This window comes from Rhinolophus sinicus, chromosome 6 (genome assembly GCF_057876585.1).
Source record: "Rhinolophus sinicus isolate RSI-liver-muscle chromosome 6, RSI-T2T, whole genome shotgun sequence".
Classification (NCBI taxonomy): domain Eukaryota; kingdom Metazoa; phylum Chordata; class Mammalia; order Chiroptera; family Rhinolophidae; genus Rhinolophus; species Rhinolophus sinicus.
Window position 1 is genome coordinate 69,492,842 of NC_142506.1, and position 27,866 is coordinate 69,520,707.

At 46.7% G+C, this 27,866-nt stretch overlaps 1 protein-coding gene across 3 annotated transcripts in view; it reads right to left on the reverse strand.

Annotated features, from left to right (window-relative positions):
• The window catches only part of KDM5B (lysine demethylase 5B), a 50,996-nt gene that overhangs the window by 8,643 nt on the left and 14,487 nt on the right, over nt 1-27,866 (reverse strand). For all 3 annotated transcript variants that reach the window (XM_019750845.3, XM_074317139.2, XM_019750846.3), the window contains exons 3-22: nt 27,001-27,123; nt 25,834-26,004; nt 22,858-22,992; nt 20,837-20,933; nt 19,556-19,665; nt 17,956-18,114; nt 17,359-17,478; nt 15,760-15,918; nt 14,621-14,802; nt 13,191-13,353; nt 11,006-11,125; nt 10,017-10,211; nt 7,814-7,995; nt 7,535-7,659; nt 6,548-6,698; nt 6,332-6,446; nt 5,572-5,927; nt 4,446-4,584; nt 1,692-1,871; nt 966-1,124 (exon numbers count right to left, since the gene is read on the reverse strand). In XM_019750845.3, coding sequence (XP_019606404.3) covers nt 966-1,124; nt 1,692-1,871; nt 4,446-4,584; nt 5,572-5,927; nt 6,332-6,446; nt 6,548-6,698; nt 7,535-7,659; nt 7,814-7,995; nt 10,017-10,211; nt 11,006-11,125; nt 13,191-13,353; nt 14,621-14,802; nt 15,760-15,918; nt 17,359-17,478; nt 17,956-18,114; nt 19,556-19,665; nt 20,837-20,933; nt 22,858-22,992; nt 25,834-26,004; nt 27,001-27,123 — 3,141 coding nt within the window. The remainder of the gene's footprint in view (nt 1-965; nt 1,125-1,691; nt 1,872-4,445; nt 4,585-5,571; nt 5,928-6,331; nt 6,447-6,547; nt 6,699-7,534; nt 7,660-7,813; nt 7,996-10,016; nt 10,212-11,005; nt 11,126-13,190; nt 13,354-14,620; nt 14,803-15,759; nt 15,919-17,358; nt 17,479-17,955; nt 18,115-19,555; nt 19,666-20,836; nt 20,934-22,857; nt 22,993-25,833; nt 26,005-27,000; nt 27,124-27,866) is intronic.

A 27,866-nucleotide genomic window follows, 5' to 3' on the forward strand; every position in this document is an offset into this window, starting at 1 on the left:
TGGGTCTTTATCCAAAGAAAAAGAAATCACTAATAGGCATCTGCACCCCCATGGTCCCCGGAGTAGCCAAGACATGGAAACCACCGAGGTGTCCATCGACAGAGGAATGGGTAGGGAGACTGTTGCCAAGATACGTGATGGAGTATTACTCAGACGTAAGGAAGGAAACACCGCCATCTGCAACATGACGGACCTCGAGGGCATTCTGCTCAGTGACACGAGTCAGACGAAGCCAAATCGTATACTCTCTCTTGTATGTGACATCTAAACAACCCCAATTCATACATACAGAAAACAGACTGGTGGCCAGAGGTGGGGAACGAGTCATATGGATCAAGGGTCAGAGGTACAGATGTCCAGCTGTAACACCAGCGAGCCCTGGGGGGTAATGTCACGTCCAGGGTGGTGACGACTGTTAACACTGCCGGTTCGTATGTTTGCAAGTTGCCGAACAGAGTGAGGCAGACCTTAAAATTCTCTTAAGAAAAAAGTCTCCGTGTGGTGACGAGTGTAACTAGACTTACTGTGGTCATCAGTTCACAAGGTATAAATACCGAATCAGTATCTGGTTACACCTGAGACTAAAACATTTTTTAAAGCATCGAGATCACATAGCTACTTCCGTTTGTCCTGACGCTGTGCTCACTGAACATTAGCCGGACACAGCTTCACCTTGCAGAGGCACCACCTTCGCATCAACAACGCTTTGCAAAGGCGGACGGCCTCGCATGTCCCGGATCGCTGGCCTGACCCGCAGGCACGCGACGGCGGTTTCTGGGGGGCCCCTAAATCTGCTGCTGCCTCTCCAGCTGGACACTTACATTTGACAATTTTCAGCAAGTTTTTGGAAAAACTGAGTATTTGTAAAATTCTCCTTCTACTTGCCCTCCCAAAACTGTAAACAAGGAAGAGTTGGAAACTACCCTCCCCGAGCGACACAGTGGACGCGAGAGGCCCATACGCACAGCGGCGGCCGTCTCCTTGCTCTCGGCTAAGGCCCTCTCCAGGTCACTCAGACTCTCCAGTCTGCTGCTTCTCTTCTTTCCGCTTGGCAAGGGCTCCTTTAACTTTTTCTGCTTCCTCTTCGATCCCCAAAGGCCGATATCACACCGAGGACACAGCACCTAATGTGGGACACGGTACAAGCACTGGTGACAGGGACTTCAGCTGCAGCCCCGGGGAGCCTCCGGTCAAGCCCGAGCGTGGGGAGGTGGCAAAGCCCTCAGTGTCTAACATTTTCTTTAGAACATGCTGCCCTGAAGCCAGAAGACTCCTTTGCAAAGGAAGGAAGGGGAAGAAGAAAACCTCACAAAAGACGGACTTTGAGTCCAGATTCAATCTAACAGTAAGTAAAAATGGGACATATGCTGATTTCAGTCCCAAACGTGACCAGGGTCAGCTTACAAAACACACGAAAAGCCCAACTACCACACTTTATGAGGAGTGGAGGAGATCAACGGGTGAAGCTTGGCCAAGGTCCAAAGTCCAATCTCAACACGGACTAAGGCACGAACCCCATGACAGGAAGTCCTTCCTGAGACACTGTGTGTCTGGAAAACATCACTAGCAGCTTAGAAGCAACTCTCAGGCTCTACTGAAAACAGTGACTCATGAACAGAGACCAGGCAGTGACGCCACCCTGGGCGGGAGGGACTGCATGCTTTATCCAACCCGGGCCGGATGAAACTCACCTCCAAGAGAGAGCACGGAGAATTCTCAATCAAGAACGTATTGGCAGCACACTCTTTCCAAGCCTGAACCTCAGCGACTAGCGATTCCAGTCTCGGTAAAGAATTCAGATGCACCGGGATACAGCGGCCTCGCGTAACAAGTTCCACGAGTGCGTCTAACACGGGCACACGTCCTCCAACCTAATAGATCAAGAAAAACTGTAGTGACTTAGAAAAAGGAACACTTCTGTGTAAAGTGAGGCGAGCCCAATTCAGAATGGGCCCACTCTACGACTTCAGCATGTTAAATTCAGACGGATATGGACAAAACCCACCAGCTAATGGGGGTGTGTGGGGGGGGGGGCGGGGGTCATGACATGTTCTTTCACTCAACAGATAATTAAAGAACCCAGTCTGTGCTGGACCCCAGGGAAACAACTGTGACCACAACACACACTGAGGCTCCTTTATTTGGACTATGCCCTTCTCAATTCACTTGTCACATCATTCCCTGTGGATATTTTGAGAAAAAAACACACATCATAAATGTAGATTAGTAATAACTCAAAAGACTTTCATACTGACTTACCTAAATATAAGCAACAAAACAATATTTTACTCCAATCTACTCGCCAATGATGACCTGAAGTAACTCAGCATAAATTACTGATTACTCAGCAAAATGAACTGTGAAAGCCCATGGGTGCTCAAACTTGCACCTTTCTTCAGAATCATCAGGAAAGCTTGTTTAAACAGCTTCCTGGGCCCCACCCCCAGCTGTTCTGATTCCGGTCACCAGAGAAGGGCCCCTGAATCTGTATTTCTAACACACTTCCAGGGGGTGCTGGTCCCGCTGGTACTGGGACCACCTTTGGAGAATGAAATACCCAAAATGGGAGAATAAAAGCCTTGGGCGTGTGTGAGGGGTGGGGTGGAGGAGCATCCGTGTTAACCACCCCCAGCCTCACAGAACAGGTCATCCAGGCGCCTCCTGAGGTGCTGCAAGTGGGAGTGGACACAGGATCACAACATGTTAGACCTGAATCCATCGAGCCTTTGGAGCTCACTTCCAGCCCACAGGAAATACAGGAGAGAGAACACACCAAAAGAAATAACCAGACGAACATCCCACAGGATAAGTGTCCCGGACAATGACACGAAAAAAAGCAGCACGGGGAGGAGAACGTACTAAAAGAAACTTAACGAGAATCCTGGGCTGACAAGCAACAACAAGGGGCATTCTGGGGGAAACTGGGAAACTGCAGACAAGGCACATTGATGTTTCACCGCCTTTGATTCTTATTCTGATAGAACGGAGACTGAAAGGACATACTCGTAAATGTTCTGCTGGACACGTGAAAAAGGGGACTGTCCCTATGGCCTCAATTTAGAAACACATGGAGTCTTCTTCGTGTGTGCCAAGCAGATCACCGGCAACGCCTTACAATGAACAAACCACTGAATCCAAAGGGGTGCCTTGTTGTTAGGCCTCTACCAGCCCCGCGATGTACGTGTCATGCAAGCCGGAGCCAGCCTGCTCTTTCAGGAAAGAAGCAACACGCTCCTGCTCTCCCTGCAGACCCTGCTGCAGGCACAGAGCTAAGCAGTGTGCACACGGCAAAACACGAAGGGAGTTACCTCCCCAGAAACGTACCCCGTCTGACTTCAAACGCTCACCTTTCCTGACTGCAAAGAGCTCACCCTTCCACCATCATGAGTGAAAAGGGGGACCGTGGCTTCAGCTAGTTACTACGGTCCCCCAGATACTGACAAGAGCCTGCACGTACAGCTCCCATTAAGGAAGCTGACACACATGGTAAATCCTTCCCTTGGTCTTCTTTGGCTAGCCGGGGTCACGCCTTAACTGTGTAGTCATGTTTCTCAAACAACACGTCTTCTCTTCCGTATTAACTAGACTAGAAGCCCAGGTGTTCTGTTGCAAACATCTGGCTAAAACCCTCCTGTTGGGCATTTCTTGTTAGCAATTGGTTCATCAGCACTGCGTACAATGACACAAACGTTCACAAAACAGGTAGCATTTTATTGCGAGAATCTGAGGCTTCAACAAAACAGAACTTAAGACTCAAAGACGATAGAAATTTTAGAGATGTTAAGACATGGCCCATTAAATAATTCAAAGATCTCTTTTTTCAGCAGGCCCATAAGACCTACTGGTTTGTGATGATTAGAGAGAGCATGGCTCCCCCGCCCCATCAACCACTTTTCAAATAAAGTCACCCAGCTGAAAACTGGGCAATCCCCAGAACGCCATCTGGACCTTCATGATGCTCCCAGTGGGTCCCAGCTTCTTCTTTCATTTGCAAGCCACGTCAGTAATATCACTCCGCCCAGTGGGCCACAGGTTCTTAGCGCTACCTGCCCTGGACCTTGCTACGTTCCACTGCTTTGGGAGGCTGGGGAGGTACTTCTAAGCCACAACACGGTGAAGTTTCTGGGCCCTGAGACCTAGGCGAGCCGTGTAATCATGTAACTGGAGTCACTGCATCTGCTGACAAGCCATGCAAGAGAACCACTCATCAAAGACAAGAAACGACATGTCTCTCCCAACTTCACTTTCAGCACGCTCTCTTCGACCCCCAACCAGGAACCCGACTGCAGTGGGCGACTTTCAGCGCCTGCACCAACCGCTCAGGACAACAGGTGGACAAAGATATCCGAGTGCGGACGGCCGGGGACAGAATGAGCAACGTGCCCCCCCGGAAATGGCCGCTCTGTACACCCTTCCACTGTCCAACTCCGGCTCCTGACACCCACCTGCAGGGCCTCCACGTCCTGAAGCCAGTCCCGGGCCCTCTGCACGGAGTCTCGCAGAGCTGCCCCGCTGGGCAGGTACGCAGGGATCTCCTCGATCTCCTTCACGGCCGTAGCAAGGCTGCTGAGTGAGTGCCGCGGTCTGCAAAAGGGCACAGACACTGCTCAGCATGTTGTCTGATGGGCCGTTTTCCTTGCGCTTTACAAGACAAACTAGAAAAGTCATTTCAAAGGAAATTCAATCCAGCAAGTCTTTTTTTTTTAAATGGCAGTGACTACTAGGTATCACAGTAACTAGTTTCAAATGGCTGCACAAGATTTCAGAGCATCTAGGACAAAGCAACTGACTGCGGGAAGCGTGTAAGTTCTTATTCCTCATTTGATGCCGGTGTAACCAAACTTCCATTTGCAGTTTACTTAGTGATAATTTACTCTGCGTTAAACTAGACACACTGTCAATACTCACACAGTTTCACTAAGAAAATTAAAATTCTCAAGGATAGCAACATACCAAAAGCACAGTATGAAAAAGCTTTGGACTCTGCTCAATGACCACAACTGCAGGATTACAAAGAATGCCTACAACTTAGATAAGTTTTTCATACTGTGTCGTCAGCTAGACCCAGCACAAATCTGTCAGACAGACAGCAAGATTAGGGAGAGCTGGTGTCCCCAGCAGACGGTCAGCCTGAGTGCAGCACCGCCTCGCAGTGCAGACAAGGTGTCCTCAGTCCCCAAGCAGCAGCACAGGCGTGCAGCCACGTTCCTTCACTTACAGAACAGAGAGTATTAGCTCCGACAGTTCCCTGTAAGACGCCTTGGGGTCTCATTCATTAACTGTGGATCCAAACAGTTCCACTTATGTATCAATTGTTTTCTTCTCTTATCCAGAAAACAAACTCTAGAAAAGGTATGTCCATTTGAACCATTCGTGTCATAATCAGCGAAGTAAGAATTCCACACCCCCACACCCCCCAACGCCAAGTAGCTCTTTCTGCACTGTCTACATGCACAGCTGCAGCCGCTGAGCCGCCCGTCGGTCACATGCCCGTGACTGGGCTCCGTGCGCGAAGATGGAAATGCCAGCCCGCCTCCCCATGCGAGAGAGAGTGCCAGCTTGCTTTCTCACCTGGCTCGGAGGAGACTCCTGGCTTTGTCATCCCAGTGCTCTGACACTGTGAGCAGCTCCTGAAGCCGGGCCATAGCTTTCTCCACGGCTGAGTACGGGGCCAGGCCCACCCCGAGGTCTATGAGACGTCTCATATCATCTAACGTAAGGGAGCTGGGGTCGAGGCAAGCTCGCTGCACCTCTTCTAGCCAGCGGGCCTGCTCCACGCGGATGCGCATTTCCGCAAGCTGGGGAAGCTCGACATCAAACTCAAGGCTCACATCCAGCAAGCTCTGCAGCTCGGCAGCGCTGGGCATTTCCTCAGAGAGCAGTTTCTGGCTGTGCTGCTGGAAATCTTCTACACGACTCAAGAGCCCCTAAAAAGTCACAGGTTTTTGCATCACAACAGCGGCTTCTTTCATACTTAGGCTCAAAGCATATTCAACGCAAGCCTCTCCCATCTTGCTTGATTTCAGCAATAATACGGGTAAATGAGACCATACTTAAGCCAACTGACAGCTACAACAAGCCATGTAACACGACCTTACAGTGCCTACGAGGAGGAGCTGGTGGTCACCTGCACGGTAAGCACTCCCACCTTTACCTCTCCTTCACAGGCCTGTCATCATCTCCTCACACACACAGCCCACTCAGTGTGTTACAAAACACACCTGCAAGTAAATGCACAAGTTAACTATCCCAGACGATCACGACTTAATGGTGTGGACCAGGTATTGACACCACACGGCGTTCCCACTCTGCTCACATGCGCATCCATTACCTTCAGCAACGGCGTCTGACTGAGGACACAGGGAAGAGCGTACAGCTGCGTCACAAACTGTCGCAGCTCATTCACTGTCAGCTGATTCTGGGATTTTCCTCCACCAGATCGGTACCTGTAAAGATACAGGCTGGGCTGCCGTGACAACATACGGACCCAACACTCCCAGATTCAGAAGAAAAACCAGCCAGCAAAATTCTCAGTCAGAATACACACCTGGTCTGCCTTTTGCCGTTGAGCAACTGCTGTGCAACAGTGGCACACTTCTCCGCGTCCTGTGTGACTAAGCGAAGGTGACGTAACAGATCATTGTCCGGGAATTTCTTCATTTCAGATTCTTCAATTAAAGCCTTCAAGCTGACAAGGCCTAGGAACAAAGAGGAGGTCATCTTTCCTATGACCATCACGTTTATTTCGAATGGTGCAAATGTAGAGGGGAGTCGCTTTTATCAGTTCTGACCAATAAATACTTGCAATGCTTTATGTCATTAATAAATCTGTACTTTTGATTGCGGTGGGGACGGGGGCTGAGGGGGGAGTGTTTTTCAGCAAGTGCCTCGAGTCGCTCTCCAATATGGAAATGTTTATTTATGAAAACAGCTGGCTTGTCAAAACAAGCAAGCGCAGATTCTCCCTGTGCTCGAAGCACGTCCTGCCCCCGCATTTACTCTGCAGCTGCAGGTAAGCAGTGTACTCACAGGGAGCCTGCGTCCTTCCCCTTAACACAAGAGGACAGAGCTGCCTGTCAGACTATAGGAAGGGAAGCCAGTGAAAACACTCTGAAAGAGATGGAAGGGAAGCAGTGGCTTTCAAAGGTAGTAATAAGAGACAGAGGCTTTGATTAGAACAGGAAATGAAAAAGCAGCACCTCAGAGACTCCTAATTTAATGGCATGCTGCCTTTATCATGAGATCTAATTTTAAAAAGTTTCTGGAAGGTTCCATATCAAACGTGAAATGCTTCTGTTTCAGACACAAAGAGGAGTGACGGTTCTTCTGCTTCCCGATCTCGCACAATTCATGTGCCAGGTGCAGTGAAAGCACCCAGTCTCGTCTTTACGCCTTGTCTGCGTGTGTTCTGGAAGCGTGCCGCCAGCACAGAGAGCTGACCAGGACCACGCGGGGCCGAGTGGCCTACTAGTCTGACTTCATTACCGCAGCCCCCAACTCGCCGATCGCCTGTGCGACTTTCTACACCACGTACTTTTCTTCTTGTTGATCTTTGCCTCCAAAGCCTCGTTCACGTTCAAGGCCCACTCGTTGTAGGATTCTGCGCGAAGCTTCAATGCGTTCATCATGGGGTGCAGGTCGTCCAGAGTGTATCTGTACCTGGGGACGGAGGGCAGACTCAGCTCAAGACGTGTGGGTTTGGAGAAAAGCAGAGGTTTCACAATTCATAATTCAGCCCGACACAAGGATGTCATTGAGCTTTGAGTCAGGATTTAGTGTTTTCCACAGGGAAAGCCCCATGCGCCCTACTCACCGCAGTTTGTACTTGTAAGGAGGACAGGAACACAGCTCCTTCACATGATGCAGGCAGACAAGCAGGCCAGGTTTACAAGAGCAGGAGATGGCAGACATGAAGCACGTGGTTTTGCATTTGATACACTGACGCTCGTCATCTGGCAACAGCTCAAAATCCATCCTTTCCGAATCAATGACTCCCTAGAATAAAGTATCCTTCAGAGGCCTCCAAAGGAGAATATAATCCACCAGCCCTCAAGACAAACATGCAATAGTTGGAAAAAAAAAAAAAAAAAGCCTTATCTAAATAGGGAGTGCAGGGTTAAAACTGTGCCGGGTGGAAGTAACAATGACCAGCAAACGTGGGAAAGTCAGCCTGCTCCGCTTGTCTGTGGAGGACCTGGTTTTTGGACAAGGTAGGTCCTTATGTTGGGCCATTGTGATGTGAGCAGGAAAACAGTAATTAATAAATGGCAGTACTATAAAACTGTTAAGATTACTGTTTATTCTATCCCAAATTGGCCTTGTCCATGCTTTGGGTTTAGATAAGAGCAAAGTAAATGTATACACTTTCTACTTCAGAGTAAACACTACATAGGGCTTCAGAGTAATACTGCCCTTGGATTCATAAGAAGAACAAATGTAAGTAAAAGGAAAGAAAATGGGGAAGTGGAAACACTATCATGCAGGACCTGCTCAGGAGGGGAAGGTGCCGAGTGGCCTAGAGCCTCCTGCATGAAATGCTACCAGAAGGGATATCATTATCTGAAAAGGTTCGACAATTTGTGCAATAGACTAGTCATTAATAAAGCATTTCCCAATTGAAAGAGTGTCAAGAAAAATGAGTCAATTTCAACTGTAGTTTATGCCACCTGACATCTAGAGAGCCCTCCTGGAATTCAGCCTTTGTCATTGAGAGATCAAACTTCTACCACTTTTCTCCTTTTCTGGAACTGGACTCCAACCCAACCTTGAGAATGACTGAGCCTGATGACATCAGCTTACGAACCTTCCATCCAGTTCTTCCGTCCTAGTCTGTACCAGTCCAGGGCGCCGACATTCTAGGATTCTATCTAGAGGCACACTGTACCAAAGCCCAGGAGATACGTAATTATCTCCCCAAGATAATACATTTAAGATCTGCATGCTGCCACCTACTAAACACTGAATGAAAGAACTCAAGAAGACCTACACGTATGGGGAAACTACTACGTCCATAGATTAGAAGAATCGATACAGTTAAGATATCAATTCTCCCCCAAACTATCCATACTCATACATTTAATACAGTCCCAACCAAATTCCAACAGGTTTGTTGGCAGAAATCAATAAGCTAATCCTAAAATGTATATGGAAAAGGAAAGGAACTGAAATAGTCAAAAACAATTTTGAAAAAGAACCAAGTTGGAGGACTCACACTGCCTCATTTCAAGACTTATTAGAAAGTTTCACTAACCAAGACCACATGGTATCAGTGAGAGGACGAATGTGGAGTGACAGACTCGGACAAAGTCCAGGGACAGACACAGACATACGTGAGCTGATCTTCAACAAAGGTGCCAGAGCAATTTAGCGAGAAAAGGGTAGGTAGTCTTTTCAAGAAATGGTGCTGGAACAACTAGACATCCATATGCAAAACCAGTGCTCTAGACCCACATCTTGTACCATGAACAAACATTACTTGAGATGGAGTCAAGACTTAAACGTAAAACCTAAAACTAGAAATTCTAAATGACTACATAGGAGAAAATGTTTGTTACTTTGGGTTAGGTAAAAATTTCTTAAGAAAGAAAAACACAAAAAGATTCATAAAATAAAAAGCTGATAAAATTGGACCTCATTAAAATGAAAAACTTCTGTTATTTGAAAGACACTGCTAAGAGCATGAAAAGTCAAGCCACCAACTGGAAAAAGAGTTATTTGCAGAACACCTACCTGATAAAGGACTATATCCAGAATAAACAGAAATCGTACAACAATCCTATAAAAAGGGGGCAGGGCAAAACATTTGAAAAGACGCTTCACCAAAGAGATACATATACAGGTAGCAGACAGAGATATCTGACGTGTCATTAGCCATTAAAGAAAATGCACATTAAAACCACAACGAGACATTACTACACATCTATTGGAATGGTCCTGAAGGAAATGAGATGTGGTCAAGTGCACAGGAACTTCGCTAAGTGACACCAAGGACACACGATGGGGATCCAGAAACCTACCAACTTACGCACAGCGTCTCTTAAAGCTCTCTCATCCTCGACCATGACGGCCATGTCCTTCTGAACGGTCGATGCCACCACAACATCTAGCACGGCGGCCTTGGAAGCCATCTTGCAAATCATCTCATCGTGGGAAAACACACAGTAGCGGTGAAGCAGGCGGTAATGCTCCACACACTGACGGCCTAAGGGCAGCTGCAGAGGCAGAGGGAGGGAAGCTCGTGAGACCACCTTCCTCCTTCCCATTTCCACACTTCTGACCTTTATCGTCCAATTACCAAAGCTCACATCTGGGTCAGACACTCATCCACTCTAAAAGCAGACTCTAAGGGGCCTTGGGCCTTTCTTAATCTTTGTATCTACAAGATCTGGCATACTAGGTGCCGTAATTCAAAAGGGGTTTAAAAAACCCAATGATAACAACGCAGCACTGTCCACAGCAATGCAGACGCTAATGGAGAACAGGAATCGACACAGTTCCTGAAACAACTGTGCTCAACTGGAGGGGCTCACCTACTTCAGGGGACAATAATGGTCCAAAAACTGAAACAAAATAATTAGATATGGATGGATTATTGTTCAGAAAAACCCTGAAACAAGGCTGTAAGTCATTAGATTTAACATCACACACTTAAACTAGACAGTCCTTTTTAGGTGGACGGAAAGTATTAATATAAAAACCCACGTTAAAAACTAACTGAAACCAAATGTGTTGTGACAAACTGCTGTGCTGTGGACAACTGAAGCTTGTGCTGTACAAGGTGGTCTTAAGACTGACTGTCTGTCACTAGTTTGCAATGAGATACTGAGCTGTAGCCAAAATGTCAGAGACTCTTCTTCATCAACTCTGGCTATGAAAGGAAAAACTGTCACTGGAGCCGAGCAGGGTGCCTGGCGGACAACACGGGCAGCAACAGGTGTAAGCCACCGTGACCCGACATTCCCACGCGTCCCACACAAGCCTGCAGGAGGCCGTCACAACCCCATACCCAGTCCACAGTGCAGAAGTTCACGGCCTCAGCAAAATTAAAGCCTTGATTGAAGCCACTGTGGTAGGCTCGCGGGAACGTGATCACAAACTCCCCCGCACACTGGTTAGTCCGGTAAACCTACAGAGACGGAACGGGAGACTTTTAGTGACATTCTCACAGAAGACAATGTGGACACAGACTGTCAGATGACTCTCCACCAGGGGCAGCTTTCCACCAATTAAAAGTAAGCCAGGAAAAAAACAAAAACAACCCAGAACAACCACAACCACCATGCCGGGGCAATGCCACCGAGATGCTAGCTTCCGCCCTAAGACGGAGTTGCTGCCCCAAACTGCCAGGGCTGATTAGCGCCTGAAAAGAAATACGCTGATGCTCCGAAGACACGGCTACATCCAGGGTCAGAACACACCTTTCTAAGCGTAGCCACGACGAAGAACAAGCTACATTGCTACACCAAAATGGGATCTCCTACCAATTAAAAGAGTTCCAGCTGTTTCAAGGATCTCATCCCACAGAGCCCTTCTTGATTTGGACCCCAAACTTACCTCTAACCATAAATTTCCCCTTTCCCACCACCCTCACCCAAAAAGCACCTTACTGCTCTAGGCACACAAATCCTCAGAAGGAGCTTATTACTGTATAATAATATTAGATGTCTCCTCATCAATGGGCCTCCAAAACGTACTTCTCAGTAACTGGGAACTTGTTAGCTATGTGAGTTCTCGGGTACAACCCAAAGCCACAGCACAAGAAAACTAGGGGTGGCCCTCAGCCATGTGTGCTGTCACTGCCCTTCAGGGCTGATTCAGACCAAAGTCTGAAGACCCCCCCCCCCCCCACGAGCACAGCTCCTTCTACAGGGACCACGTCTCCCTCCCCCAGTTCTTTGCCATATGTATTCCTTATCAGGGCTCCAAGTCTTAGTGCAAATGTCATTCTGAACTCTTTCTGATTCCCCATGGAGTTAAGGGGTCAGCCTCCGACTTGACAGCACAATCAAACCACTCCAGCCTTCCATTGTTATCTGTCTTTTCTCTTGAAGTGTGACTCCCCAGTGTGGAAGTTCATTCTTCTGTCTCTGTAGGTCCAGAATCTAATAATTCCATGTGGTTTGCTCAATTATTAAAGAGCCAGGGCCAGAGGACTCACTTAAGACAAGCTACTCACAGCGAATCAGAAAGATCAATCCACGTGTGTGGGATGTGGGGGGGGGGGTGAGTCAATGTGGAAAATTCCAACAGCGATATGGTATTTTGGTAGTTACTGGTCATTCTTTTCTAAGCTACGATGCCTCAAAGAAATATTCTTTTCCATCTGACCCCGTTTACTGGCCTATGAACCCAAAAGCATAAAATTTAGGTCACAGGAACATCAAGAATTTCCTTTAACACTGCATATGTATAGTTTCCAGCTGATTTAGCTGAACTGGAGCCCTCAACGTCCCACATCTCCATCTAAACCCCACAACACCCAGAGTATTCCCCAAAGGAAGCTGGTGTGCATGTGTCACGTCATGGAAACTGCTCAGCAGAAACATCACTAACAGTGCCTTTCGGTCTAGAGGGGGCCCTGGAGTCCAAGCTCAACAACTTGAAATATGCTTTTCCTTAAAATAAGCTTAATTGGGGTTAGGGTGTAACGTACCAGGACCTACAAGCATGGCACTTCAGTTCACCACTCAAAACGAAGATCACATCGAGGCAATAAATTCTTTTTTAAAGTAGGTAAAGAGTATGAAGTATTCTGGCATCAGAATTTAGACCGAATTCCATGCTCACAGAACCCAGCCACGCTCACAGTAATGTGTCCTAACAAATAACATATTCACTAGGGTTTTGCTCTGCTGCAGGGCAGGAATGAGGTGGAAAACAGACACGGCAGTGTGGACAGCACCGAGTGGGGATGGGTGCACAGCCTGTGTGTGCTGCACACGCCTGGACTGCGGCCAAGGAAAGCAAGAACTGCACTTGTTATTTGTAAAGTAAGGTTGCTCAGAATCAAGGTGTCAGCTGCAACCAACGAGTGTGACACGGCACCCGATTCACCAACTGCACAGCAGTTTCTCCCATCAAGGCATGCTGTGGACAACACAGAAGCTAATCCACTTCCTAAAAAGTGAGTCCCAGGGACAGGGAGAAGTGGCGCCTGGAGCCGGGGGGCAGGAGGGCTGCTAAGGACCTACAGGCACTTGGTGAGTCATCAGCGTGTTGGGGTTCATGATGGTCACAAGCTGGTGGAGCAGGTCTGGCTGGGACACAAAGAGCTCGGGGGCGAGCCTCTTCATGACGTTCTCGAGCTGCTCGGCAGCATAGCCTGGGACGCCATACCAGGTTTTCGGCTCACCCCTGAAAGTAGATTGTAAACATAAACCTACATCAATCTCGAAACACACATAAACATGAAATGTCAGCAGCACCTTCAAACCACACACACAACCGATCCGCAGCAGCAGCAAAGCTGGGGGTAAAGCAGGCCGTCCTTTTTAGAGCCGGCTTTGAGCTGCTGCCACACAGGAATGTCTGGCGGAGGAAGCAGCAGCAGAAATGTGACCTGAACAGTGCAGTGCATCCCCCTCCAGCATGGAGTCTCCACCTGGGGCGTCCAGCTGAGGTCCCTCTCCTCCCTCCCTTTTGTCGGACCCTTTGGAAAATGAAGACACCTAGAATTTCTGAGCATTGCAGGTATCATGCTCAGCTCCAGGCTATGTGGTTTCCCCAGTTTCCTATAGCAACTGACGAGGCATGGAAACGCCCCATCGTTTCTCCCGTTCATTCTGCCCGATGAGCTTAAATCAGACACCAGGGCAATTAGGATTTCTAAAGAGCTCTTACTCTTCAAACCACTTTAAACTGTCAACCACTTAATCTGTAACAGGCCTGTGGAATATGGTAAATGCGAGCCTCACTTCACAGCTGGGAGCAATTGCCTCGGGAAGCAGAACCCATACTCTACACACACGCCAACTCCCTCTTTCTTGTGGTACACCCTCAAATTCCTGGTGTGGGGACTCAAGTGAGTTATAGATCTTCAAATATTTTTGTACTGAGAAAGCAAGGGAAATAGAGGGGGGCGGAAAACAGATGTGAAAGAAAAAATGGCTTTGGTTGAAGAGTTTAAAAAGTAAGTAAGTCCTACTATCGCGCCCACACACACTTGGACCAGGCCCCCCGACTGTGTGCTGAGACCAGAACTGAGCCCAGAGCAGCAGCAGCCTGGGGCCTGGAGGACGCCAGGGAGCCTGCCCTGCATTCCTCTGCCACCAGGGGTCCCACAGCCACAGCAAGGTGCAGGGCTGTCCCCTTAAAGTGAGTAACGGCTTCTGTGCCAACTGGGTCAAAGCTGTCTGCCGTATCCCCAGAAACATGCTACACTTGAAAACAGTGGGTATGCCATTCAGGGGGGCTTGTGGATTCCCTAGGAATACTAAAGAACCTGTCTTAACTTAGGGTGCCTGTCCCAACAGCAGTGAAAAATCAGTAAGGAAAAAAAACCCAGCTCTTCGCTCTCCATACACAGTTAAGAGACGTGTCCTCACTAAGAGTGAAGTGAGACACCGCTGAGGTGGAGGTTGCAACCTGGCTGGCACCCTTGTCAGTTCCGCAAGCTTCTTACCAGTGCAGGTAGTTAATCGAGTAGCTCCAGTGGTCTTCGATGTGCCAGCAGAATGAAGAGAAGCACATTCCCACGTACAGCCAGGGGAGCTTCATGCCACAGATGTCAGCGGTGATATGGGCCAGCACAGACTGCTCCATCACCGGCATGTTGTTCAAATTCCAGCCGCTGTCAAGATACTCCTAAAAAGGAGGAGACAAAAGAATAGAGATGTTTGGCTATATCGTGCGACCACTTTACAATTCTGATAGTTTCAAAAAAATGGATGAAAACAGTTTCCTTAAAAACAAAAAGGTTGAGCAGCAGGGCGGGGAGAAGCAGCTATGCTGACTTCCTGGATGCCAAACTTTTGCCACTTGTACAGAAACGGACTCTCATAGTTTTGTACCCCCCGTCCCCCGCAGAGTACACACACAGGAGCTGGTAAACTAATCTGCAGTGTCACAGTGTCACTGCAGTGTCACGACAGTGGTGCTGGGAGTAGGGAGGGTGGCTGTCCTCACAAGGGGCAGGTGGCGAAAAAGAGCGACAGGGGTCCCGGGACCCGTGGGAACATCATGCTTCTGCTTCCAGTGCCGGTTACTCGGCTGTGTTCAGTCTGTGCAAATTCACCAGGCTGCACACAGTCACGTACTTTTCTGTGTACAGGTTAGATTTCAAAAAGCTTACAAAAATAACCAGTCTGACTTCCTATTGGGACAGGGATAGAAACCTTTCCCAGAGTTTGCTAGTGTGAGAAATAATGGGCTCAAACATCAAAGTTCAAAGATAAATAGGTCTGGTTCCAATCCCTCCGATTTTCTTCAAAAGGAGAAACCAAAGGTAAGACTCTGAAGGCCAAGGCACAAGTAATTTCCCCAGGTCATCACAATGCAGTGGCACAGTTGGGACTAGAATTCTTGTGTGGGTTCTTTCTACTTTTCTTGAAACCATTAAAAATGTGGTAATTAAGGATCCGCTGGAAGTGATCATACAGCACTTCAAGCCAAGCAAACAGAAACTGAGTTACTACCCACGGTCCAAGCTACAGCTATGTCTGCAGGGAGGCTGCTGCCCATCGTTATCACGCCCGTGGGATCAAGGACACGCTCAACGACCAGGTGTCCTCTGCAAACACAGCCCCGCCCAGCAGAGCCTACCTCTTCCTCAGGGGAAAGTCTGACCTTCCCGTCTCGGACAGGAAACCCGCTGCCAAATTCTTTCGAGGCGATATCGGCTCCATATTCTACTGTGACATCCTCTTCAATAGTGCTTACCAGTCGCCAAAATTCTTTCTCAACTAGTTCTGTGGGAACCATCTGGAAACAAAACATGAAGAAGAGAAAAACATGCATTTCCTCCGACACCCACACACTGCCCATGAGCCATCTGACTTTACAGGCTAAGTGACAAGAGCCCCAGGACAGTATCCCAAGGAACAACTGTCTCCGACGTGCCACAAAATCAAGCCTGGGCACTTCAGACGTGAACACTACTTTCTAAAAGGAATTCAACAACAAAAAGAATAAAAACTGATTAAGAATTCGTATACTTCTGTCACAAGCCTGGCCACTACTGTAAACGGGAGTCAAGGAAAGCAAAATGCGGACACTGAAGAACTGACCATGTTTTTCTATTAGGACAAATGGAATGTACAACGTGGTTGACTGACGTACGGCAGTGACAGTGGGCAGTGTCAGAATGATGCTTCCTCCTGAGATGTGTCCAAACACTCCACCCACGTCCACCAGAGCTCTCACTGTTCTCTCTAGACCTGGCTCAGAGTGGCGCAGGAAATCATGATGACCGGGGGACACAGTGGGCCACCAGACAGTGTCTGGACGGTGTGGCTCGTCTGATGCGAGTCCAAAATCAGTCCCTCAAAGTCCTCATCTTTTAAGTAAAATAAAAAGCCAACCACAGATGGAAGAGGTCATATACAAGTCACCAGGACTAGTTAAGCAAACAAATGGAGAAATAATATAACACACGAGGGGTCAAAAGAACGGAAAAGTCAAATGGAGTATAATTTGAGATTATAAACCCATTAAATAAACAAACATTGGAAGTAACTTGATAGCTAATGTCAAGTGACGCTGGGGAAAAACGGGCTCACGCAACACTGCTGGGGCTCATAAGTGACACAGCGACTAGGGTGGGGAAAAACGGATAAACACTCTCCTCGGACCGCAGAACCATCTCAAGAAAATCATCCAACTAAAGCAGCAGGAAGTGTTTGCTGTAGCACTGTTAGCAGTGAGAAAAAACACAGCTGAAATACCCAGAATTATGGTAGAAAACCACGTAATTGTGGTGCGCTCACTGGATGCAACACTGAATGCTGAATGAAACATGCTATGCTTCCCAATGAGTCAGAGAGAATTTAAAATGAACTGACCCTAACGTGTAAGGTACTAACTTATGCAACAGAGTATATGTGTGTTCCCAATGCCGGGCATACTAGCTGGCACACAGCTAGTGGGTCAGGCGACCCTTGTGGTGACGTTCTCCGAGTTACATTTGCTGGGCGGAAAGAACTGCTGGAGCTCCTGTTGGTACTCCAGAAAGTACTAAAGATAAATCACTTGAGAGACTGGAATGCATTTGAAAGGACTGTGGGAATTTTAATACCACCAAAAAAACTAGAGGTGTCACTGCGCATGCTGTGGACAGTCGGTGGGAAGCGCCAACTCAAATCTGTCTCCAGACCCGTTTCCCCGACAGGTCAGAAAACCCTAAAGCACTACGTGTGTACACACATGGACCGGCATGTTGAAGTAATCGGATTTGAACGCGTCTGCCATTTCCCCGAAAGTACGGAGGGTATAGTCCCGGGCCGCTTGCTCAAAGCCAAACGCTTCTTGTGGCTTACTGCACTCCTGCCGGAAAAAGACAAAGACAAAACGTTTTTGATCTATGTCTAACCTATATATAGACACATAGATGAAAAAATCAGATTAAAATTACTTATGTAGTACAATTCAATTCATTTAAAATAGAAAAAAGTCTGGATGAACATACATCAAAATATTAACGGTGGTTACCTATAGATTATGAATTCACACTTCTATTTCTAAAATCATTCAGTGTTCAAGAATTTTTGCAAAAAGCATCCATACAATGCTTCTTCCGATTAGAACACTTCTTAAGTATAATTATTGAAACTTCTTTCTGCCTCTCAGCTTCGGGCACAGCCGTGGGGCTCGCTTCCAAGACCACCCTCTATTCAGATCCAGCCCCGTCTTCTTCAGGGGCCTCACTGTTGTCAAGTGCCACATCCAAACCCAAAGGCAAAGACAGAACAAGACTCTGAAGGGAAGTTCCTAGCGCTGCCTACCTGCGCCATTAGCTCTCACCTGAGCCACACACTTGGGACACCTCCAGTCTCCCTTGGGCACATCGTGCAGCGGCGGGACCAAGCAAAAGGTGTGGTAACTGTCATCACACCCGTCACACAGGAGCAGACGGTCCTCGTCACTGCCACTGCCACACAAGAGGCAGACGTACAGGTCCACCTGTCGCAATGACAATGGGCACAGAACAAAGCGGCATGAGCCACCACTGATTCTGCGAAGCTCTAAGAACGACCTGCAGCTGAGGAACAATCCAGCCTGGCCCCCCTGCTTCAGACGAAAACCCTTCTCCTCTAGGGGGAGCTGAGCACAGAAATGCCTCACCCACCGCCCCCCGTGACACGGTTTCCCAGCACCTCAGGCATTCCCACCTCTAACATGTCGCCTCCAAGCTTCCTCACTGACGTGTTTTAACCAAAGTTTTCTACCTAACATCCAGTTTTCAGTAGCTTAGAAAAATAACACGTTGGGTCATAAATTACTGGCCTACCCCAAAACAGAATTTATAAAGGAAAAACTCAATGTTTAAAAAAAGAAAACCATTTAAGTTCATTCACCACGCTACATTACTGCTTTATATTCGAATTAAGGAGTCATGGTTAAGAGTTTCCCCAAATACACAGTGATAACAACACATCATCATTACCTGTTAGGGACTGAACTGTGTCTCCCCCAAATTCTTATGCTGAAGTCCTCAGCATATGACTGTGTTTGGAGACAAGGTCTGTAAAGAGGCGATTAGGGTAAAATGCGTAGGCCTAACCCACTACGACTGGTGGTCTTGTAAAAAGAGATCAGGACACAGACACTACAGAGGAGAAACCATGTGAAGACGCAGGGCGAGGACAGCCATCGGAAGCGAAGGTGAGGCCTCGGGAAAACACCAAGCCTGCAGACAGGACCCCTGCATCTCAGACCTCTGTCCTCCAGGACTGTGGGAAAGGAAGTGTCTGTTGTTTCAGCCAGTGAGTGGTTCTGCTGTGGCGGCCCCAGCAAACCAATACATGACCCAGTAACAGAAAGTGAAGATTCCAACTGAACAGGAATCTCAGTTTTTCAGTCTTTTTGTTGTAGCAGATAACAGCTTGGGCTCTGCTACTTGACTGGTTATATTTTGGTGTGGAAGGGAAATGCTATTGAGAAAGAAAACGTCTATTGCACTAAGTTCACATTCCAAACAGGAAGGCGCTATTGTCAAGCTACTCGCTGGGCTCCAGAAGAGGGTAGAGGAAAGAAGCTCGCAGACCCTCTCGGACACTCCCGACCTCAGCTCTGCCCAGGCCTCGGCCCCCACTCCGGTCCCTTTTCCTGCCTTGCTGCAAAGTTGGGAAACAGCAACTTGGTTTCTGATGGAGCCTTCAGCGCATTTGGAGGTGGGCTGGGGACACCTGAGCAATTGTAGCATCACCTGGCTCCCGTCCCCCTGTGCTCACTGGATACCAGGAGTGGCTGTCAGTGCTCCCGATGCCACCACTGGGCTGGGGACACTTCCTCGTGTAGGAACGAACACGACAAACTGAGCTGAAAAGGCCTTTTCATCGTCCGACACCCGTGAAGCACAAAAGTACACATGGGATAGAAGTGCTCAGACACGTCAACTCACTGCGCTGGTGGTTTTCTTAGGCCGACTCTTGGGCTTCTCCCTCTCACTTTCTACCACGTGCTCCTTCTTCTCCAGAGGTTCTTGCTTGAAGCTGCTTTTCACTTCTTTCTCTGCAAGAGGCGATCCAAGTCAGCAATTCCTCAGCTCCGCCAGCACTCGGCTGCCTCCCTACCCTCCTCGCCTCCCTCCCAGAACACCCAACACCAGCAGAATTTCACGTTTCTTCCCACTTCACCGCAGTAGCACCCAGTGTTCCTCTGTCCATGGGCTCAGTGCTCATTACCTTACGACAAAACACAAACTCTCCCACCATTTAAAATCCAAGATGCTGGAAGGTTCTGAGGAGGATGTGGCTCGGGTTTGCACACCCTTCAAAGAGGTGCTGAAGACACAGCCTTTGTGAGACCAGGGCATTACATGCACCGAGGCGAGCAAGCTCCTTCTGATTCTGACTGAGTGAACTGACCTCTCACCAGGGCACCTCCTCCCCAGTACAGACTGGCCTCGGAGACCTGAGACTACTTACCTCTCCAACGTCCTGCGTCCACAGACTTGCAGCTAAAACACCAGCTCTCAGTTACTGAGCTATCATTGGTAGGCACTGTGCTCAACACTTCCCATAAGTTACTTAATCCTGATGTTAAAGGAAGTCAAGGAACAGCTCTAAGGTCATACAACTAACCAGTCATTGGTTGAGCCAGGATCCAGATCCATATTTTTAAAAGTGCACCTACTTTCCATTACATCGTGCTGCCTTGCCACCAACTCGCCCAGCACTGAGCACCAACGTCAGTCACAGGCTCACTTGCCTGTGTGTGCCTGCCTACACAGGATACAGGATCTCTCTCCACAGAGTCCCAAACCTACCTCTCAGCAACTGACATCAAGCAAGGGCCAGGCAGCCAACTATCAAGCAACACTCAGCTTTGGAAAGCATGTCTGCCGGACACGCTGGAATAAATCAGGCGTTCAGTCAGAGGCACCTATGCTTTTCACAATCACTCCTTTTCAATGAATGCTACTGAACCATATTTCAAAGGAGCAACTAGTGACAGCTGAGAAACTCCAGCCCATCTCTAACATGCACACACACACTCATCGGCTTGCACTCCTAATGGACATTTGATAGAGAAGGACATTAACATACGAGTGTTTTACTTCTCAAGGCCCACGTCATGGGTTAGCATGTAACAGTTGCTCCAATGTTTTCTTAATTAACAAACAATTGTTTTTACTGATTTACTTGTTACTACTTCCCTAGTTGGGGATAAATTTTCTTACCATTTTCACATTTTGGAGTTGGGCAACCCATTCGTCGTCTCAGGTTATGAGTCCTGGCTTCTGTTGTCTCTTCCGGTTCTATTTTAATATTCATGGCCTTTAAAAATAAATTATGATATACATGAATGTTTCCTTTAAAAACAAATAAATCTTCTAAAATCAATCTGGAACCTCAAGGTGACTACAATCCTATAAATTGTCTCTATTAATAGGGAATTCAAAACATAGTTCTCACTACCCTCCAGTGGGAGAGCGCGCCCTTCAGAGTACTGTTATTTAAGGAATAGGTGAGGAATATTAGAAGTTACGAGAGTAGTCTCTACTTCAATAGGTCACAAAAAAATCGGGAAAGGTAAAAGGATCAGGAACAAATCATGGGAAGTGTTACTATCCTAACTGGGAACAGCTCTTCCTTTCCTAATTCTCACCTACTCCCCTGATGCTTTCTTCAGTCCCCATAAAACCAAAGCCCAGGTAGTTATACACGTAATTCCGTCAGCCTGGAAGAGTTTGTTGGCTCCTTCCAAAGTCTGCCCACATTTATGGAAACCTCAGCTTCCATTCAGATTTCTATTAATTCTTTCAGTAAACTGTGACTATAAAGCCACTCTTCTAACGTAGCAAAATTGTTCAGGATCCCCGTATCACCAAGGGTATATAAGCCACTCTCAGTTTCCATTATTTTTAAAATTTATTTTTCACTTATAGTTGACATACGTCCATTATTTCTTGAAGTGCTAATAATTATTGATAAAGCAAAGCAGTGTCTGTGGTCTGTAATGCTGACATGTTTTTGGAACTGAACTTGGTTGGTCGTTTTTCTGTGTTCATTCATACATGGTCAGGACGCCCACTGGATATTCCCGTGTTCGTTCCTACGTGGTCAGGACGTCCACTGGATATTCCCGTGTTCGTTCCTACGTGGTCAGGACGTCCACTGGATATTCCCGTGTTCGTTCCTACGTGGTCAGGACGTCCCCTGCGAGCAGAACTTCTTCCCGGCTGACACCGCCACCACTGTGGCAGCAGGCAGACCTAGGCATCCACTGCACTGGGCGTGTCGTAAACATTTACAATCAAGATGTGCTCAAGCAAGAAGTGACTTGTAGATTAATGGAACTTGAATTTTAAACATGCTTATGAGCTTCAAATAATCCTATTTTCCTATTTTGAGGTGATCTTGATTCTGAAAAATAGTCACTACATTTTTTTTAAATATCTAAGTGGAAAAACAATTCTCTTATTTACCCATTTCCTCAGGAAACAAAACAGCCTATTCCCTTCATCCTCACCGACAATCATTAAATCACCAGAAGCTTCAGAAACCATCCATTTCATTGTTAGTGTCACCAGGTTAGAGCTTCCCAGCTCTAACGTGCCCCTGATGCACCACCACACCGCTCACCTACCCCTACCACTCCCCCAGGCAGGGCAGGAAGCCACAACCCGCACACCTCTGTGTGGGGGCCAGGCAACCAGCAACACACGCTGCTCCCACAGCGAACTGCCTTGCTCTACAGCCTCTCGCGCCTGCTGACCTTTCCTCATGTTTCACCTCATATAGTCACGCTCCCTCCCCCAATGCTGCATCATTGTTTTGTCTTTGCATTAAATGTTTGCCATAGATTCCATGCTCCTTTTTCCAGGAAGCCTGAGAAAAATAGAAAGTAGCTTTAGCTATCTTCGAAGCTCTTTTTTAAAAAAGCTAGTTCTTTTCACCCAAAATCTCCCTGGCTTCACATCTTCCAGCATTACTCCCCAATAAATACTGCCTAACTTCATGTGGGTAACAGGCAAACCAGACACCATTCTTCCCAAGACTGTATTAACAATTAAGCAGCCGTCTGCCCAGGCAGCATTAACCTAGAAATCGACTCCTTACCCCTCTGACAGGAAACTCCCCCAAGTGTAAACGCTAGAACACACACAGCACCCCCTGTGGGGCGGACAAGGTTTGAAACTCGCAGAGCGTGTGGCCGAGCGCAATCCAGTGTCAGGCAGGCGTGAGTCGACGGTCTCACCTCTGCTCGCATGCGTTTTGCTCGCCGAGCTGGGGGGCACGTCTCCAAAGGCTGCACAGACTGCCTCTGGGGGATATCGTGGGGCTTGTACTCCCTGTCCTTTGTGTCTGTGGCCAGGCTGGGCTTCTGCAGACACTAGAGAAGAAACACATTGTACTGATGAGTTTCCCTTCTTTCTGAACCTTAGAGAATTGCATTGCATTTTTGCAAGATACATTTTATAATTATCTATGTACATTCATAACGGGTCCGCAATTTTTAAAATCTAGATAAACACAGAGACACGTTTGCAGTTGCCAATCATACATCTGGCAGCTTTAAAAAAATTTTTAGCAAGTGAATAGTGTTGCTTCCATCCATTTCATTGTTAGTGTCACCAGTGGGCTCACAGCACTCCCAGGAGGCCAGCCGCATGCAGCCCTGTTTGCATGTGTCAATTAACTGAAGGCCCAATTGTTAGAAAAGCCCCTTAAAAGCTCCCAAAATAACTTTCCATAATCAAAATACCTCATTTTCTGCATTTGTCACAAGTGATGAGCCTACACTGACATGTCATCGTCACCCAGAGTCCCCAGCTGACATTAGGGTCATCCTTGGAGCTGTGCCTTCTGTGGGTTTGCACAAATGTGCACTGACATGTCGGGTCCCATCCAGAGTAGTCTCACCTCCTTAACCTCCTCTGTGCTCTGCCTACTCCTCCCCCCCTCCCACCCCCAGGCCCTGCAGTCACTGATCCTCTGTCTCCTCACTTGTGCCTTTTCCAGAACGTCAGAGTTGGAAGCCTTTTCAGACGGGCTTCTTTCACTTATAAATATGCATTTAAAGTTCCTCCATGTATTTTTATGGATTGAGAGCTTATTTATTTTTAGTGCTAAATAATATTCCTTGTCTGAATGAATTTATTCTTCATCCACTGAAGGACATCTAGGTTACTTTCAAGTTCTGGTGACTATGACTAATACACCTGCTATGAACATCCATGAGCAGGTGTGCTTCGTGTGAACGTTAAGTTGTCAGCTCCTTCGGGTCAATGCCAAGGTGTGTGACTGCTGGATCATCTGCTCAGAGTGTGTTTCCTTTTCGAACCATCTGCCTCACCGTCCTCCAGAGGCTGCACCGCCCACACCCCAGCCCCGACCCCCAGTGAGAGCTGCTGCCCCATCGTCCTGCCACATCGTCCCAGCGTCGGTGTCATCAGCGCTCTGGATTGTGTCGCACTAACAGGTGTACAGTGCTACCTCGCTGGTTTCCATTCTTTTTAAAAACATTAATATATGTATTCCAATTCTCCTTTCCTCTAAGAATTCTTTTCAAAAATAGACATGAACATAAAAACGTGTACAAAGAATGCCCACCACAGTATTATAATAAAAAATTGGAGGCAATCTAATCACTCAGCAATAGGAGAAATCAAATCAAGCTCTGGTTATAAAAATGGAATGCCACAGAGTCATAAAAAACAGTATCTTCAAAATTATTTGATGACATGGCAAATGCTTATGATGTGCTAGGCAGGGAAATAAGCAGGATACAATCTGTGTGTGAAGGGTATACTCCCTCTCAATTTGTATGGATGTGCAATAAAAAGGGCTTGGGGTAAAACAGGTGAGAGGATTAGCAGTGATTTTTCTCATCATACTTTCCTTTGTTTTAAACTTTCTACAGTGAATGTGTCAGTGCCTAGAAGACAGTTGGCACATAGTAGGCCCCTCAACAGGCACATAGTAGGCCCCTGTGTTGCAGACACAGTTTGTAAAGAGTTATCCTGCAATACTGATTTCTTTCAGACTGACTGTATACATGCTTACATGCTTTTCAACTATGAAACAACACTGCCTCTGTAAGTACACAGACGAGATGCTTCTAGAAGGTTGCATCCCGAAAGCAGGCAGAGTCTCTTTCCTGCGTTCACTGTCACCTCCACGCTGCGGTGGGAAGGTTAATTGTGAGAAAATGTACTGTGGGCTACCGTCGAGATCTGACTACAAAACAGAGGCATACAGGTTCCACATACAATATTCTGAACAATTTTATCCACGGGTTCACCAAACATTTATACAATGTACATTTAAAAAACAACTCCTTTCTGAATATTAGATTGGGGCATGTTCTTATACACAGAAAAAAAAAAGTTCACCTGGAATCAAGGAGGGAGGGAAGAAAGCACAACGCTTGGAGCGCGGCAGATTTAAGCACTATAGGTGGTATGTCTGGATCAAGACAGTTTTTATTAGTAATTGATCCCTGAACATACAGTATTACCTTCCTATCTCTCTGTAGCACAGTAACAATTCTGAACATCACAGGGCTCACTGCTAAGAGTAACTCCAAGGGTGTGAATGGATTATGACATTCTTTTGTTTTGACAAGGGCCCTAAAAATTAAGTTTTTATAATATTGTTTTACCTTAATTAGAACAAAAATTTTTATCTGAATAATTTGGCAAATACCATCTGTGTAAGGAAACAAACATGGCTACACAGGAACATGGATCCTTACAAGAAGATCCATTAGCTACCCAGTATTATTAAATTCCCTACCCTTTACCAATATCAACATTCAATCTGAAAATCACCTTGGAGATCTCAGCGGGCAAAAGAGAACCGGCCAGCCAGGTATTTCACGTTGTATGTTCACATGACAACCAGAAATACACTTGGCGATTGCAAAAGCATAAGCCAGAACAAACAGACAATAATCAACTCTGAGTTGTAAGGAAGAAACATCTGTAGTGATAGTAACAGATTTCAGCTTTTGACAGCAAAAGGGTATTTCCTCTACAACCTTATTCATTCCAAAAATAAATGTCTAAGTATGGTTGCTCTCAAAACAGAACAAAAACACTGGAAGAAAAATTCACAAACAAATCTTATGAACAGTACCTTCCACACATAATCAGGGCCTTGTCATTCACCCTGAAGACAATGTGTCAATAAGCAGTGAAACAGGACAGGTTAAGGCTCGCCCAAGACTCACCCTCAAACTGTCTCCAGACAGGAACAGGTTGTAGGGGTTGAGGATACGCTCGTAATGCCCTCTGATGTGGGAGCCCACAGCTTTGCCAGGAGCAAAGCCCATCTTGGTGGCAATTTTGGTCCATTTTCTATCCTTGCAAACAACTGCAAATCCACCTTCTTCTGCAACTAACTGTTAAATAAAATTCAAAAGAAATTAGAAACACCTATATGGAAACCACGTCTAATTCCCTCATGCCTAGGTATGACTCCAAGCACAAAATGTTCTTGGCTGAGGTAATCCTTGAAAAATACATTTTTCCAAGCCAAAAGAAAATACATACACACTATTATTTTTAGGCTAGAAAATCAAAACATCACTTTTGAGAGCACAGCCCATAAACATGTTGTACCTGCAAAAGCTGCTTCTCAGTTTCCCAAAGTAGTCAAGATTTTCTGGGAGCAAGAACTAGATTAACATCTCTAATAAAAAAGGGTCCAACTCAATGAACCTTAAAAATCTCCACGAACTAAGGAGTAGGAAGGGTGGCAGTGTGCTCGGTGGGGAGAATGCAGGCTTTAGACCAGGGGTGTCCACACTTTATTCAACGGTTTTCACCAAGGGCCATATGCGGTAAAATACACAAACAGCCGGGCCACTCACTCGAGGTAAAGTACGTATTGCCTCACCTGGTTTATTTAAGTAAACTAAATATATTTTTGGAATTTGCTGCGGGCCAATTAACAATAGATTGCGGACCGCAGTTGGCCCGCGGGCCGCAGTTTTGACACCCCTGCTTTAGACTGAGGGGAACCTTAAGTTAAGGTACTGAATTGTGACTCAGCCTTTTTGGTCAATTTTCTCCCTGAGCCTCAGCTGTCTTATCTGTAATAAAACAGAAAGGAGTACTTTACAGGGCTATTGTGACGTTTAAAAATGACCCCCCACAAAAACAAAAACAAAACAAAAAAAACAATCAACATCAACAAGAAAACAAAAACAGGTGGCAGTAAAATATGTCATAAGGCTTTCAGACCTGACAAGTACAGCCCAATCAATCACTAAACGGAATGGAGAATTTCATTTTATATACTGAAAACAAGTTTGTTTATTTTTAAAGGAACGAATATCACATTCATGCAGTCAGAACAATTATTAACTGAGAGAGGATGGTCATTAACCTTTTACCTTATTAAGCTGAAACAAGTCCAAGATCTTTCTCTCCACATGTGGGATTTTCAGAGTACTTCCCTGTAACTCCCAGTACTTTGCAATCTGGTCCAGGAAATTCAATTTCACACGAGTTTGAGCCTAAAGGACAAAGACTTGAGTTTTCATTTTGCCTCAACTGAAAGCTCCTGCCTATTACCTCTGCATGTGCTTTCTTACAATACTTTTAAGTGCAATGCCGTTTTTTGAATTCCACAGAGAAACTGCCCAAAATATACAAAATAAAACTGGTTGAATAATTCCATATTAACACCACATAAATTTAATCCCACCCCACCATGTGCCAGGCAAACCCTCCCTCCCGTAAGCAGGCAGGCGGGCAGGTGCTGGGTTTATGGCGTGCTATGAGCACAACGTTGCTACCGGTTAAGAAGCTATGACACGTAAGCTTCTGTACGGCCCCTGGTCTGTTACAATCTGGGTACATGAAAGGCCTGTTCTCTCAAAGCACAGATGCTCTTACCTGCTCAAACACAAATCTAAACACAGGTTCACAATGGGGATTCTATATCAATTGTAATGTCCTGATAACTTCAAGACAACAGACAGCCAGGGAAACTCCCTTAAATGTTCCAGATGATTACTGTTGTCTACAAGTTATTTTAAAAATTTGTCATTTCTCTTTCCTTGTAAAATGTCAGTCAGACAGTTCTATAAGTTTTAACTTGCACAAGACTAATACTGAGATCAATGCTCAGACATTCCCGACCACAGTCCAAGACCTCACAGTGAGTATGCATCTCCCATCTTTCAAGCTCCACTTGAAAACACAAATACTAGATGCTATTACCACCAGCCACAGACGTTCCATTTAAGAATGTGCG